This window comes from Cydia fagiglandana, chromosome 5 (assembly GCF_963556715.1).
Source record: "Cydia fagiglandana chromosome 5, ilCydFagi1.1, whole genome shotgun sequence".
Classification (NCBI taxonomy): Eukaryota; Metazoa; Arthropoda; class Insecta; order Lepidoptera; family Tortricidae; genus Cydia; species Cydia fagiglandana.
The window spans coordinates 1,651,160-1,668,327 of NC_085936.1; the positions used below are offsets into that span (position 1 = coordinate 1,651,160).

The window sequence follows — 17,168 nt, forward strand, 5'->3', positions numbered from 1 at the left end:
AAGGAAAATTATCAACAACAATCCAGGGTATTGTTTGTTTTTAGTTCGTTCATACAGGTACTTCCCAAGTTCTTATACCTATGAAATCTCGAGGAAAAAACAAATTAGGCAAACTTAAGGAAAATCAAAAACAAGATAATTTTCCTTGTAAAAAACCTCGCCCGCATGGCAGTGGCAGCACCCTTGACACGGCACACTTTGGCCGCTACATAATATCATTACCATGTTCCCTTGACTCGTACGTGACAATATCATTTCATGTACAGTACCGGTATGTACTATCGACACAGCTGACAATACTTGTATCTTAATGCAAAGAGATAAGGCTCAGTAATGATCAGCTTGTGTTGTTAGTACTGTCGTTTTTGCTGACGGAATGTACAAATTTTACATCGTGCACGAAAAGGAAAGTAAAACAAAGAATTTTAAAAATATTATACGCATTAAAGTGAGGGATGTGAGGCTGAGGATTGATGAATTTGTTATTGATATAATTTTACGAAAACTGAATGGATTTGCATTAAATTAAGCTAAATCAGTTAGAGAAGATTAAATATGGGAAGGAAGTATTGAAGTGAAATTAACGACCAAAATTTACGCAGCAAGTGGTGGGTAAAAGTTAGATAATGTAGTAAAATTAAATGCAATAGATTATTAGCAGGTAAAATTTTATATAAGAAATAAATAATCCATGAGTTATATTCGTAACAACCATTTTTGTTAACATTATCGAAAAAAGTGCTTCAAAAATGTAAATCGTGGGTCTTAATTTGACGATCCTTATGAGATATCCGTGCTTATCTTAGCCATATTGACATTGTTTTTAATTTTTTATATTATTTGACATTGTTAATAATTTAGTTAATTGATTGCTAATAATGGTTTTTAAATTGTGTATTGCTTGACATTTGTATAGTTATAATCAATTGTTATTTCCCTACTTGACGATCATAATATAAATTCGTATAGATTAGTGTAAAATAATTTATATTGTAATTTTATATTATGAAATAAATAAATCTAAATCTATATAATTTGGGTTATAAGAGACAACAGATAATTATCTGTTGTCTCACTTGTCTCTTCATTCACAAGTAAATATACGCAGACATTGCGGTCTCATGGATATTTTTAGAAAGGATCGCAATCGCATGTGGTAATCTCACGTGCTGCCATTATGTAAATCTCTCCAAGATCAAGTTTAATTCTGATGTCAACTAAAATCTGTAAACTATTTGAATTCTTGCATAATTTAACCCACACCATTAGTAAACCTATACATTTTATAATGCGAAAAGATCCTTGTCCTAATCAGCTAAATTGAATCTCCCATTTATGATTTTATCCCGGTTATATTTTAGAAGCTAACTTATCTTGAGTCTACTACATTAAACTTAATAGTCTACTAGTATATTGACAAAGTTGTGGGTGCCTTACACCCGCCGTCCGTGGAGTTCTTTTTTGAAATTGTTTGTTTAGAAAACTAAACGTTCAATAAAGATCGGAATGGTTTTCTTTCCTCTCTAGCCGCCATTGAGAAAGGTATTGGCATGGCAACAATTCCACTATATCCCTTCACTACTTTCCCTCCGATAGACGCATTCACATTTTAAGACCAAACATTGTATGTGGACTCAGGGACTGTGGAATAATGTTATTTGAAAATGCTTTACCTTATTGCGATCTAAAAATAGCACAACTAAAATCCCTTTTTTTATAGAAAAATGGCAGACTTAAATTCCTTTACAAACATCGAGCTTATTTGAGAGCCAAAACATAGTATCTTACTCTCTTAGCTAATACGAAGATAGTTTTAATCTTATTTATGGTTTTAACTACCCATTCGCGTTAATGTCCTCCTATTTCTTCTTTATTACCGTCATTAACATCTCTAAGAGCAAAGATCACTTTTCCGACCAGTTCTTTTCAATTCCCCGCATGCTAGTGCAAACATCCGTTGCGATAAGTCTTATCACCAATTATGGTGCCAACTCACCGCCGGAGATTAAAGCAAAACCGCTTCCATGTTACGATAAGCTCATTTATATAAATTTAATTAACATGTGTCTCGTGAAAGTTATTGAAATTTGTTTGATGAAGATGATGATTTCTAGCTTTTAGAAAAGCTGGATTTAGTAACAGAATGAGTTATCATCAAAAAAGATTTTGCATCTTTTTTTGGTTATTAGAGATCGAGAGTCCGGATGACTTGCCTAGGTGGCAGACAAAAACCATGTTATTAAAAAAAAGTATCAAAATCATACGTTGCGAAATTTTGGATTGGACCGAGAATATACATGTTAGGTAGATACCTAGAGGTATAATGAAACCTTACTAAATGACTCATTTTGCTCTCCCATTTTAACATGGCTGGCAGTGCATCTCCTTCGTGTATACCTACATGTTTGTCTGAGCGAAATATGCTGCGAGTACTCTCAAAATGAGATACTCGTACATAGTCGAACAGACCTCCTGCATGGTTTGATATAAAAATAGCACTCAAGGCCACAGTTTCCGGGGTTCAACGTATACTTTGCCGTGACTCACTGAGGACTCGGTTTTATAATCCTTAAAAATATAATTGCGTCCATGGGGATAAGAGTAATGATAGTTAAATATCTATAATACTCAACTCTTATGCGGGCTATAAGTGGATAAATGCTAAACAATAGGGGAGGAAGCAAGGCTGAATTGCGACCTCGAAATTGGTATGAATGAACGCATCGCTGCAACATGCAATGGACCGCAATATAAACCTTAAAACTATCAACGCAAGCCTCATTATCGATTAAGTTGCCATCTTGTTAAATTATGAGTCGTCGCACACCATTGTTCGGCGTCTTACTACTGATAAAATCACAGTAACTAGCGACTGTTATAAATAATTGTTGTTATTTGCTATAATTGTCGTTTATGACACTCTTAGAGTTGCGAAATGCATTGGAAATACGCTGTCAGAAGGCATTTATTAACTATTGATATTAATAGTAATGCTTGTGCCTCGAGGCTAATCTATCCCATCAAAATAAACATTATAAAAAAAATAGAAGTGCAACAACAAAAACATGTTTGTCCTTAGCAATGACTATCACTTCAGCAAACAACAATGACATAATCTCCGGAAGATCGCATCCGCTTGGCACAGCTTCAACGTTAAAATTAACTGGACAGAGAATCGGATTTACGCGTTTATTTTTACTACTTTTCCCCATTTTTTGTGGCCGTAACTCACTTTCTATTAACAGCTGTGTCTTATTTAGTTCTATCTATAACATCTTTATGACTTTTCTCGTTTTAAATACATACTCTTGTTAGCTGTTTCAGTGCCCCTATCTCTTTTATGCTTCATTTGTTGCGATAAGTTTTACAACTAGCGGTTTCTAGTCATCAAAGTGGCCTCTACAGTCGTCCGAATCAATTTAGCTGTTTATGTTCCGAGGTTTAAAAGGTAATGTTCCTGGCCTTACATTACAGCCTTATGTGATGACACTGAGGTCAGTTCTTACTGTAAATTATTAGCCATGTTACGGGTGTCTGTAAAGGCTATTAGGAGCAGTCAATGGACAAGGTGATTTATTATACCTGATTGCTAATGTAATAAAGCTACATATATTATAGACTGCTTCGATATTCTCACAAATCCTTGCTTCAATGAATTTGCATAAAATTTTTGATGCAGTCTTATGTAACATAACATTCGCATTATATAACCTTCGCTCGCACCACGTAACCAGTCAATATCTTATGCACTTTATTTGCACTAACGCGGCGCCTAACGCATTCACACTTCGCTTTAGACACAGAAATAGCCAGTCCATATTTCACGTTGGTACTTCCTGATATACATCAAGTGTGTTAATGTTTTCCTAGGTAATTCTAGGTCTTTTAGGCCTGCTCGAAGAAAACTTATTTATCAGTTCCTTAATTTTATAGTCTTGTATCGTTACAGGATATTATTCCCTTTAAATAAACACATGTTTGGTACCAGATGCTGAAAAATAGGAAACATGCCAATCATAAATTCACTCATACATTTTCCTTTCACTTTTAATTATAAAATCCACATTTAATTAGTCTGCGCTTTTTCGTAAATGTATGTCCTGGAATGGTGCCGAATAGGGCTGGCACTGTGTTGAAAATGGCTATTATTTTGACAAAAATAGCCAATGTCGTCTTCGTCGTTTCTGTAAGTTTGTTCTCAGCTCATCTCAAAAAGGTCAAAGATCTCACAAGTCCAGTCACGTAGCTAACACTTTCCATGGACCTACTAATTTTATCGTCGTTTTCTAGTCTTGACCGTGTATGTCGGCACTCTCGATATCTTCGAAGTGGGACGAGTAATTAAATCGTACAACATTTTTCTTCAATGGATTTCGAATAGTTATTACTTCAATTCCAATAGATGCTGGTAAAAGCAACGCTTTTTAAAATAATGTTCAACATTACAATTAATGTCTGTACAATTTGTAAACGACAATTCATGCGGTTCGTAAATATAATTAAATCATACCTTCAGTAACTAAACAATTCTAACTTCCTACTTATACTAAATCAAGCACAATCATCGGCCTGTCAAATCTTCTTCAAATGAAACTATTGAGAAATTACTTGCTCCGTGCTGACTTCAATCCCCTGACATAAATCTACGACTTAGGGTCTCCCCAAATATATCGACGCGCATTCGGCAAAAGCCGATAGGAAAAAGCTTTATGTCCGCGCAATAAGAGCGAAAAAGTCGTCGTTCGGCTCGGCTCGCATCGGCCGGCGCCGGCCGACGCGTCGTCGGCTTCTTCGCTCTTATTGCGTGGACATAAAGCTTTTTCCTATCGGCTTTTGCCGAATGCGCGTCGATATATTTGGGGAGACCCTTAGCCCTCTTAAAGCCCTTTTCTGTTCCAAGTAGAATAACAATGATAATACTGATTAGTATGATGATGCTAACGACAATATTATTGCAGATGAACGTCCGCGTGACGACGATGGACGCGGAGCTGGAGTTCGCGATCCAGCAGACGACGACCGGCAAGCAGCTTTTCGACCAGGTGGTCAAGACCATCGGCCTCCGCGAGGTCTGGTTCTTCGGCCTGCAGTATACCGACTCCAAGGGAGATCTGACCTGGATCAAGCTGTATAAGAAGGTTAGTTCACAAATCAATGTCCACGAATCTATTGAAGTTTATGGTAGCTAGGATGGAATAGCACAAGTAACAACGTAACCAGGTCATGCATGATACATGTATATAGTTAGATATAGGTGCCTAAATATTGCTTAAAGAGTTGTTCATTGTTACATGACGATTATTTATTTAAAATTGCAAACATCAAGAGATAAATGTTTTTTGTCACGTATCAAAATATTACATGTACTTGTGCTAGACCTACTGGCTAAATATTTAGTGCAAAAATTATGCAAAACTGCAAATATTCCTCGACTTTTTCCTTAGTCAGCAATTAAGAGCTTATACGTCGGCGGTTAGCATAGTTTCTAGGCTATTTACATTTCGTGTTTACGTTTTAAGATGTACTTTGTAATGTTTCTAATATATTTCTGATTGCTTTCACGATCTAGCCTATGTATGGAAGAATATGCTTTTTATACTTTTCTTTTCAGATTTAAATAAGTTTATGTAATTAAGAAATGTAAGAAAGCATTGCATGGTGTAATGATGAATGTCGATAATTTTGTTAAATCGTGTGTTGTAAACACTATTTTATTATCCTAATTAATTCTTAGAAATCAATACGCACGCCGATTAGAAGAATTGTTATCGGATAGGAGTGTAGAAAATATGCTCATGATTAGTCATGATATTTATTAAATTTATCGTTACCGTATTGGTAACGAATCATTAATTTTCTGCATAGTCGGTCTCTTTGACTAAGGCATTTAGTAATTTATATAAGCGTTATAAACTCTTCTCGATAAAATATCCCAGTTAATCGCGTCTCTTGAGTTAAACTTAAATGAATTACTAAAAGATTATTATTTATTATTCTCACTACGAGCGAATAATATATCATTTTTGTGTAAGAAAGATCCAAGATTCAAGGTGATACTCAATAATAAACATCAGTACAGTATATTGCCAAATCTTTTTTTCCATTCCGTCCTAGCTTAGTACGCCATACCAGATTATCATAATGGATTGTTAATTAGTACCGTATTCGAAAACATACAACTATCTAAGATACTATTCACTTTTACGAGAACGTATACGCTCGTCCAATCCCGATAGTATACCACCGATTCAACAGCGCCGCGCAAAAACAGCAACACATTAGTGCGAGTAGCCAACCGTACAGTATATTTCAAGCGGACCTCGACGAAGTTCAAGTTTGTTTTGCACCAATTTGCTCGTTTATGAGCTGAGTGTGCTCGCTTGATTTACGAGCAATTCCTTTTATACCACAACAAGCCACAATACTTCTTATTACCCCACCTTAAAGATTATTACTCTTTGTTCGTCTGTCGCTTCGTCTTTCAGTACCAAATGTATACGTTCCACTCTCACTTTGATCTGCACGCTATAAATTTGCCAATTTGTGAAAGCAACTGTTATTAATGGTTTTGAGACCTCGGGGTGATGGACACCCTTGCAACATCAACCGTTTTATATATTCAACTCGTCAATATACTGCATCGCAATTTACTTTTTACATTTTTCCATTAGAAGTCCATATCAAGAATCGCTCTTTAACAAGTTGTTCCAATACTTATTATTTAGAAAGTAGCCAAAGTAGAGGCGTATTTAAATCGTTTCGCCCACTGTAAAATTATTCAAGTGTATGCGAATTGTACCTACAATTCATAGTAGGTGTATAAAGTGTTGGTGCTTCATAGTTGGTGCTTCTGTTTTAAATATCACTTATTATAATTTTTAAGTTCAGTCAACAAATATTGGTAATGGTCTGGTATTTTGGAAATATCTTAATCCGAAAGCGATATGCTAATTTTAGAATGAGCAATGAAATGACGATAAATAAGCCAAGAACTGAAATAATTAAATATGCATAATCGGAACGGAAGTCATTAATCTGTTTACCTTTAAGTCATCCTAATGACGGATGCACTTTGGTTGATGCGCCAGTATAAATCATTCTACTCCCTGAGTCATACAAGAGCGGAGAATCGATCGTTCTTGATGTGGTTTTCCTTTTAAATCGTTACATTGGTAGTCGATCAAATCAGTTATTATATTACCTATTATAATATTTATAACTTGTGCTACCTTTTGCCGTGTATTTTGCAATAAAGAAGGAACTTCCTTGTAATTTCAATTTATAAAGAAAATATAAATGCATTTAAAGGTATTACAGTAAGATAAAGTTTCACATATTACAAATAAATTGACCAACAGCCCAACACAAAATATCCCAATACCAAAAAATGAAATGGTTTTCCTCCGAACTGACATTGACCCATTGAGCAATGCCGACGTGTCTCCCGCGCATGTTTGTGCCATTCGTAAGTACTTATCAATGGGATTGAGGACAGCCAGTTTCGGTGCAGGTGCTGACGAATTTCTTTTTCCACAAACCTGTTCTGCTCTGGTATGCCACTGACGTCTATGAGGTTAAGCCGCTTTTAAAAGCTTTACTCGAGATGTTACATTTTGGCCCCCTTAATAAAACAGAAAACCTTAAATTTTTTCTCTTTCTAACAAACACAAATGCCATAATGACAAAGATGGATAAACCATTTCAACAGCTTGTTAGCTTCGACGGTTCGACGTTAAAACGTGGTAACAAGAAATGCTTGAGTTTGGATGATTGATTGCATAAGTATTAGTGTAGTATTGCATAAGTAATTTAAAATTTAATGTAGAGTGTGCCAGAGAAGTAGACATACGTACAAAATTTAGCCTTCCTTTTTCTTCAGCCAGGTTAAGACATTGAATTGGCGACCTGAATTCTTGAAGCTTACCGGTTTGATGCTTCTTACCTTCCAAAACATGATAATTCCAGTTTACGTTCCTTATTCAAGGCACTCTAGACTTCGGTCCAAAAGTCTTCACGGTTTCGAAACCGGATTTAGGAGTGTTCCTTTATCAGTATCACACGTTAGTTTACATGTCTGAGATAAGATTCCTCGCACGTAGTTAAGCATATTTAATTGTGAAATTTATTCATTTACACATTGATATTGATTTTATAGTCTAGCAAACGAATTTGTTAGTAGAAAAAGGCGCAATTCTGAGTTAAGTGTTGGAGATCGACCATCGCACCTACATTTTTCAATTATGACGACAATTTGGTTTGTCAGACTATAATGTAAACATCTTATTCCTTTTTGCAACATTGGCGAAAGAGAAAATAGCTAGTAACATTTATAACAAAGCATAGTTTGTTTTCATTGTCACAATCATAAAAGTTGTTGCTTATCTTGATTCTTTATAGACTATTTCTTAGATGTATTGTTTTATCGCCAACTAAAATCTTAAATTAACAATCTTCTTCACCCGGAAAGTAATAGAGTATCTGATTCACTCATTGTTTACTTTAGCAATCTCGGTCGTAAATCTAAGATGGTCGTGTTTTTGTCCCAAGGCCGTCAGTAAACTGCACATTTTAGAAACTGAGCACGCGAACAATAAGTAAGACACTTGACGACAGATGATGCTGTCTCTATTTCCATTGTTGATAATAAAAAAGGCAGAATATGGGTTGTTAGACGTGATAATTTAAAAGTGCTCGGTAACACGACGTCATTTATTTCAAAGATATAATTTTGCGCTTAAAATAAATAGTAGTCGATAATGCAAACAAAATTAAAATGTTGACTTTACATTTTAATTTAAACATGATCAAGCAACACACTTTCTTTTTTACGCATCGGGATGAAATCCGCCAGTTAGCATCAATTACAAGCTATTAATCGCTGCTAATTCTCATGTAGCAGCAATTGAAAGGGATCACAAATGCGTTTATTTACTAACACCGGTTGTGAAACGACAAGCGTGTTTACGCTCAACACGTGGACATTTCCTCCGTTGTTTGAAAGCTAGCATTGCGTAGAATAAACAGTGCAATTCAGTTTCTTACGCTACGTCTTACGTAGGCGAACAACGCGCGAACGCGGCGCGGCGCGGCGCGGCGAAATCAATCCTTTGATGCCCATAGAAGTGTCCTACGTAAGCGATCTCGTTGCGAACGCGGTGCGGCGCGATTTGCACGCGAATGTCAGGCGGCGCGGCGCGGCGCGGCGCGGCGGCGGCCGCTTTCGCCGCGCCGCGCCGCGCCGCGTTCGCGCGTTGTTCGCCTACGTAAGACGTAGCGTTATATCATTTCTTCGAATAACGTTACAGGAATAAAAACGTCTTTCACTTCATTTTTGTTGTATTTTTCACGGACATGGCCAGCGTGTTAGTTATTATCATTAGTAAAGTAATTTATTAATCTATGTGGTTATAATTGCATGACAACTGCATTTTACCCTTTTTTATCTTCATCAAATCTTATGTTAACTCTTTAAGCGTTTGTTATAATTTCGTCCTCAATATAATTAGTTTACGTAATTTATTAATCTATGTAATCATAATAATCGCATGATAACTGTATTTTACTTTATTCTATCTTGATCGTATTTTATATTAACTTTTAAAAGCGTTTTTACAATTTTGTCCTCAATATCAATGTCAAAGCTTTGGTAATTCTCAATGACAGAAATTAGCGATTTCGAATACAGGTATCGTATTTTTTTACTCTCGCGTCTCTCGTGACATCTACTTCCTTTGACGTCAATAATATCGAACAATATACAATCTACAACTGTTGAGTATTCGAAGAGCCTCCACCATTAGACAATTTTCTCGGAACAGGTTTTTCTATTGTAAATGCAAATCACATCGCCATTCGCTCGTCTCACACTACGGAATGTGATTATAAAGCGATTAGCGTGATCGATGCGATAGTAGGATAGTACACCGATAATATGATTTACTACTGTTCTCTATAAGTAGTCCTCTAGTATTTTGTGTCGATAACTTTAACTTTCTTATCTTTTGGTTATAACGTTAGTACCATAGTATTAATCATAATCATATTATTGCTCAGGAATTTAATTGTTTTATCAAATTCATTATAATTCACATCGGGTGTCTTGCAGTATTGCCTTGGCCTTAACAGTATCATAATATCCAATTATCCATAATACAAATAGCCTACCTTGTACCTTATAATATTCTAACTTGCCATCATTGTATGAATTTAATTAAAGTAAATTAACAAGAGATCCTTGTTAATTTACTTTAATTCACACAAATGAAAAAAAAACTGTGTATAAAGTTTAATTTATAGTTAATCGGCGCGCTCATTCTTTCTTCCGTGACGATTCTTAATATCACTTTAATATTTGACGCAACCACTTACTTGTCAGCATCTCTCGCGGAGCATCAGTTTCTCTTTTATCGTCCGAGTTAGGTACAAAGCAGCAGAAGTTGCTAAGCGGCCGAGGTGTTCAAAATTACCTTGACACGCTCTTATTCTCTTAACAATTAAGTTGCGTCAAGATCAATTTGAACACCTGGCCTGCTGAGCAACTTCTGCTGCTGATTGAACACCGGCGACAAGTACTTCAGTTACATAATACCTCGTCCAGTCCAGACCATGATAATTTGAATGATGGCCTGTTGTTGACCGACAGCGTAAATTGTCTCTCAAAAGTTGACTTAAATTTAATGTTCTTCAATTATACCACCTGCGCCTGAACTGTCTCGTGAATATTTTTTATCTTCACCGAGCAGGTAACCAAGTACATCAATTGCATAATCTTCCACTACATGATAATTCTACGTATGTAACGATCCGACGTTACCATGCTGACATTTAGCAGCGTCATGCGGCCTCGCATGAGCACTTACAGTAACGCTTACACGACAAGTACGGAGTTTACCGTAGAACAATATTCGATTGCTATCTCTGTCTAGGCTATGATTAGCCTCTTACTTGCAACTTTACTTACTTCATTCATAATTATAAATCTGCATTGCTTTACCTGGTCAATAATTATCTTGTGTAGCTGCATGTAAAAATCTTGTCGATTAAACCAGGAATTACTTAACCTGATGTAAAAATACAAACAATATTTCAGGAAGTAATAAAAAAGGTTTAAACTCAAAGCTATATAAAATAACAATAAACAGTCACTATATTACGCATAAAGCAAAAATGCATCAAATAATTTCAATCACGTCATCGCTTTATCAACGTCCTAGACTTAGGTACTCACTTGTTTATAATGTTAGTTACTTGCATTTGCCTATTTCATACTATAGGTCATAGATTCACGATTGTATCAACCAACAATGAATCGATATGACTTTTTAGGGTTCCGTACCCAAAGGGTAAAACGGGACCCTATTACTAAGACTTCGCTGTCCGTCCGTCCGTCCGTCCGTCCGTCCGTCCGTCCGTCTGTCACCAGGCTGTATATCACGAACCGTGATAGCTAGACAGTTGAAATTTTCACAGATGATGTATTTCTGTTGCCGCTATAACAACAAATACTAAAATCAGAATAAAATAAAGATTTAAATGGGGCTCCCATACAACAAACGTGATTTTTGACCGAAGTTAAGCAACGTCGGGCGGGGTCAGTACTTGGATGGGTGACCATTTTTTTTTGCTTTTTTTTGTTTTTTTTTTTCATTATGGTACGGAACCCTTCGTGCGCGAGTCCGACTCGCACTTGCCCGGTTTTTTTAGTAGAATTTCTGTTACCTACCTTTAAAGTTAATGCATTAATTTGTTCGCTTCAAATGCCAAGTATGATTCCATAGACAAATCCGAGTGAAAGTAAATATTCCAAGTACGCTATAGTAAGTATAGTGCTGACTCAGAGCTATTTCCGCCGTGACTAAAACGCTGTTTATGGCATCGCGGGAATTATGGCATCTTAATTACCGACTCGTTGCGTGGCAATCAGGCTCTTTATTAACATAACTACTACTTTGCCAAGAATGAACACTTTGAGAAAAGAGACCGCAATAACTGCGATATTATTGTGATCTATAAATTGCCAACAATATTTTCAATTTGAACTCCATTCCTATAAAGTTTTCATTTCTAATGTCTTAGTGCCAAAAAGAGACAACGCCTTATTGGACGTACATATATTCGCGGTATTAAAAATGTATTACTTCTTACAGAACGTTTCAACAAAACGAGTTGTAAAGAATGATCTAAACAGTATTTTGAAGAATCGTTATGGTCATCTTTGTCAATGCAAGAAATATTCTGATGCTTTCTGAATAATTCAAAAATGTTCAAGACTTGTAGTTAATTAGTTATATGTAATAGGCAGTCAATCAAATTGATGTTTCACCTTCATGCTCGTTCGGTGTTGTCACTTTGAACCTAGCAAGGTGATCTTAACGCGTAAGACAAATTTGAATAAATTATCATCTAGTTTCTTACTTGCCGACGACCTTGAGTACAAAATCTTGAACACACTTTGAAAATACAGCCAATTAAGCTATAATTTTGTTCGTAATATTATTAATATTTCCTTATTTGTTGTTTTTTCAAGACCTAATCCTGATTGATCGTGAGAAGATGAACAATTCCTCGGTGATCACGTCATTAAAATGTCTGCCATTTTGCTTGATATTTAGAAGTTCTAAAAAGGCGAACCCTTGTAGAAAAACCGGAGTTTTATGTAAATTTGAATAGTTCATAGCAACTACCTAATGCACATCGCGCGTAACAACACATTCGATACATTTTACATTTTTTAATAATGTTTTTTTTTTCTCTTTCCGAGATACACTTGACCAGTAGCTTCGGAGTAAAAGGCTATGACAGACCACAACATACAGATACAGACAAGTGCAAGATTGATTCTATATGGGTTCCATTTTTTCCTTTCGAGGTACGGATGGACCCCAAAAATTCATGTATTTTTAACTACCTCAGATTGCAATACAATATAAGTAATTGAACAGCAAGCATTTTAAACGTTATGCAAACAAAGATCATTTCTTTCATCATTGCACCTGTAGGGAATGCCAAAGGCATTTCGTAATAAATCTCAAGCATGATTCGCATATTTGTAATTTCGTTTCTGTTTATCCAGTCGGCTACATCTCCTCAATGGACGTAAAATGTCACGGTCGAATGCGTTATAGGCGCGAGGCGTGTCTGATAGGCTTTAAAGTGTGATACTAACGTGATATCAATCTCAGTGCCTGCCGTTCACAACACATGAGTGCGAGCTGGACAGACAGATGACGATATTAGATTTGCATCATATTTTTTAAAATCTGAGTGTTCTATTATGTTTATAGTCGTATTCAGTACATGTTTTACGCGATCTTAAATACAGATATAGCTTGATGCTCCTTAAATAGGTTTTAATGGCGCTTTTATGTCGATTAATGGATAGCCGTTGTACACGCATGTAAATAAAAATATGTTTCATAAACATTTCTGTTAAGTTTATCGATTAATTGTTCAAATTCCGTTATCTGCTCAATATATTAATTAAACAACTTATTAACACATAGCACACGCATCTATTTAGATGCGTATTTATTGGCGATGTCTTCACTGACTTCATAATCTCATAAATAATGTTGTTTATTCATCTGAATAAACAACATTATTTATGGTATGTATATCTATACACCCACATTTATTAGTCATTGCTTTTATTTGCATTTGTTTCATTAGTCTATAATAATGTTCTTATTATTATGATAATGTAGTATATACAGTTAATGGTTACATGGTATTTAATTCCATTGATATATTAAATATACACACATGCCTGTTTTAATAGCCCCTCTAACATCATCCTCTTGAAATAAATATTACCCGCTATTCCTTCTGACTCACATTTGCCTCATTGTACCTACCAAGTTAAGTTTTTCATGCAAATTCCAAGTACGGTAGTGTTTATTTTAACGAATTGTCATGTCTGGCCCACATGGTGGTGAGATCATCATTATAGGTTTTGCTCGAATTATCTGTGGCTCTAATGTCAATGGCTTCTTATTCTTCATCTCTATCTATATCGTTTTACTCAGTCTTATAAGTTATAATACTTCAGGCAAGTGAAGAGTCATTTACATTACATCTCATTTACTCTCTACAACGTCCGTGTAAATGCCCTCTTATTTTGTATTAATAACTTAGTCTTAGTTATAAACAGCTCATATATTGCGTAATGGTACCATTCTATTCCTTCAACGGTTTCAAGTAGTGTCGTTTTGCCCATTCGCGGCTTAGTCCGGTACTAAACGACTTTCCTCCTTTCCATCGAGGATATTGGTACCGGTCTAGGAGAAAACTTAGGAAATGCCATTTTATCTTCCGGATTTTTTCAATTTACCTTGTCTGTGACGTCAACTGAAATGATAATTGAGTTTGCGTCATATTTCGTGGTAATTTTGCTATCTGTAGCGTCATATTAATTATACTCTGAATCACTAGGATAAACATTTTCATCGATTATGATGACCGTAGCTGCAGTGCCTCTCGCATTTTTTGTGTAAATTCTGACAATCTAATGAAATTAGGTTCAGACAACATCTATCAGCATTCATAACAGTATCTATATTGAAAATTCTTTCAAACAGCCAGGCGAAATTAAATCTTATTCCAATGTATGCCAGCTATGATTGAACCTAAGTCTTTGTTATTTATCAATAGTACAGCAATCAGTTCACCTTAGGATTTCACACACCAGTGTCATAAGTCGGCCGCGCGGTTTTTGCGCGCGGGCTCGATCTCATTCGCGGCTGGAATGTAGGTTTTTGTCGCGATAATTACGAACGGTCGGTGTATGAACAGTATTTTATTGGACGATATACTGGCGTTGGAATTACAAAGTAGTCAGTAAGGAAGAAGTAAAAAGGAAGAGTACATCTAATGATGCAGTTGTATCATAAAGAAGCCAAATCATCAGCATCTACAAGTAAATGTTTCTGATTTTGCTTCTATATTACTCATTTCCTTTTTTTTTTTCGGTGTACAATTGTAGTTTCATTTTCAAGTATTCTATATTGACTAAATATTATCGCATCAGCGTTCCCTGGTAACCGAATCGTTAGGGTGAATTATTATTATGTAATGTAATATGCTCTGTTGTATTCTAAAGCATTTAGTAAAAGCTGCTTCCACTTTGAGTGATCTCTTTGGTGTGAGAAAATATTGTATTTCAATACTTCTATTGAAGGTAAATTCAACCTTCAACCATCTAAGCTTAAGCCAAATTTCAAATTTCATAGCCACTGAAGTCAAAGTACTGATAGCAATAATCCGTCTGAGCCTGGCCCCGATACCTGTCGCTGACGCGTCGTTGCGTCACGTACACTATGCATGGTTATCTCTATTATCTCTAACGCGTTATGGAATGCGACTGTAGATTAAATATCGACACTAAGTCCGGTCCTGAGGGTCGACCGCGAAAATAGATAGTCTAAATTTCGTTTTTCCCGGTCGGCCCTCCTTAGTAAAATCACTAATCAGTAACAAGAAAGAGGAGAAGAGAAAATGAAAACTGAAATTATCAGATCTTTCGGAATAAAACGGTAAATTAATGGTCTTGAATTGTATTTCAATGATTTATCTGTAGCTTATCAAGCAAGAACAGCCCATTAAGAAGTAAAAAATGAATCAAACAAAGTAAATGAACGCTGTGCTAGAGTTGCTGCAAGATAACGATTGTACCTCAATTGGTTTTCCCGTTCTAATTCTCACAACACTCGCACTTAACTTGTAGATCATTAACCCAAAAATTAATGACACTGCGATCCAGTTTCCATTTTTACTTTATTTTTGGAATCAGTCGGCCAAAGACATAATTATCCGGCAGCTAATGGCTATTACCGACCTAGTTTAAAGCACTCAATGGCTTCAACTACTGTTTACGTATGTTTACAATCTATCATTTCAATAACAGCTTAAGTAACTGTATTTTCTATACTCATTTTGCTGTTTTAACTCATTACTTTCAATTGCATAGGTATATATTTTAATGCTGGTGTCCTAAAGTGCCCTCAATTTTATTTATTTATTTGAAAACATAATATATACAGCATTACAGTCGAAACCAAATCACTGTACATAAATACACATCAGATTATAGAATACGTAATGTATTTACACAATTTATGAAAATCAGATCACAATCAACTTTCGTACATCATCTCAATGTGCGCGGGGGTTCACCTCGAAGATCGGCTACGTCAGCCATCTTCGGGCGCACGAGCGCCGAGCAAACTAGGAGTCGAAGTGGTCGCCATTGCCGAAATCGGCAGGAAGGATCATCATCATCATATTTTTTAAACATTTCAGTAGTGTTTCCCTCATCGTCTTATCTCCCACTGCTGAGCATAGGTCTTTCTTCGAATACGTCCTTGTCCCGGTAAGATAATCTTATCCAGAAGTGACCCAGCAAACGCAATTTCAAATCTAATTTGGCATTCGTTTAGCTTTTTATTACGATTTCACTTGAGTTCACATCTCGCCAAAAACAAAAGAGCGACCGAGAAAGTTATTACCATAATGCGATGGTGTGGTGACCATAGAACCACTATTTGCCTAGTCTGTGATATTTGAACGACCCAAAATAGCAAATAACTTTAGTTTGCTTCGAAGAAAAGCAAATCAATACTTTAACTACATGTGTTTGAAACGACACCAAATAGACGTAATCTTTACGCGTTAAGTCGGAATTTAGGACGGATTTGATTTAAAGCCGATGTCAGACATCGAGCCAGAAGGTTTTTATTTCCTAAAGGACTGAAGTCAAACTTAAAAAACATTTTTAAGCAGACCACGCATAAAAAATATTATGGTATAATTTTTGAGCATGATTTAAAAACAAAACCGGCCAAATGCGAGTCGACTCGCGCCCGAATGGTTCCGTATCATTACGCAGAAACGGCAAAAAATCACGTTTGTTGTATCCAACTTAAATATTTATTATATTCTGTTTTTAGTATTTGTTGTTATAGCGGCAACAGAAATACATCATCTCTTTTCAAAAATTTTCAACTGTCTAGCTATCACGGTCCATGAGATACAGTCTGGTGACAGACAGACAGACAGACGGACAGTGGAGTCTTAAGGGTCGGTTGCACCAAACCGTCTGTCCCCGTTAAAGCATTCGCTAAAATTTGTATGAGAAATTTTATACTTCACTACTGTTTGATGTTAATCAGTCT

General features: G+C 35.9%; 2 protein-coding genes across 3 annotated transcripts in view; one reads left to right on the forward strand and one right to left on the reverse strand.

Moving 5' to 3' along the window:
• Positions 1 to 17,168, reverse strand: part of LOC134664298 (uncharacterized) — a 184,378-nt gene that overhangs the window by 44,847 nt on the left and 122,363 nt on the right. The window lies entirely within an intron of this gene.
• Positions 1 to 17,168, forward strand: part of LOC134664283 (moesin/ezrin/radixin homolog 1) — a 67,065-nt gene that overhangs the window by 20,913 nt on the left and 28,984 nt on the right. For both annotated transcript variants that reach the window (XM_063520843.1, XM_063520842.1), the window contains one exon: positions 4,959 to 5,138. In XM_063520843.1, the coding sequence (XP_063376913.1) occupies positions 4,959 to 5,138 (180 nt within the window). The remainder of the gene's footprint in view (positions 1 to 4,958; positions 5,139 to 17,168) is intronic.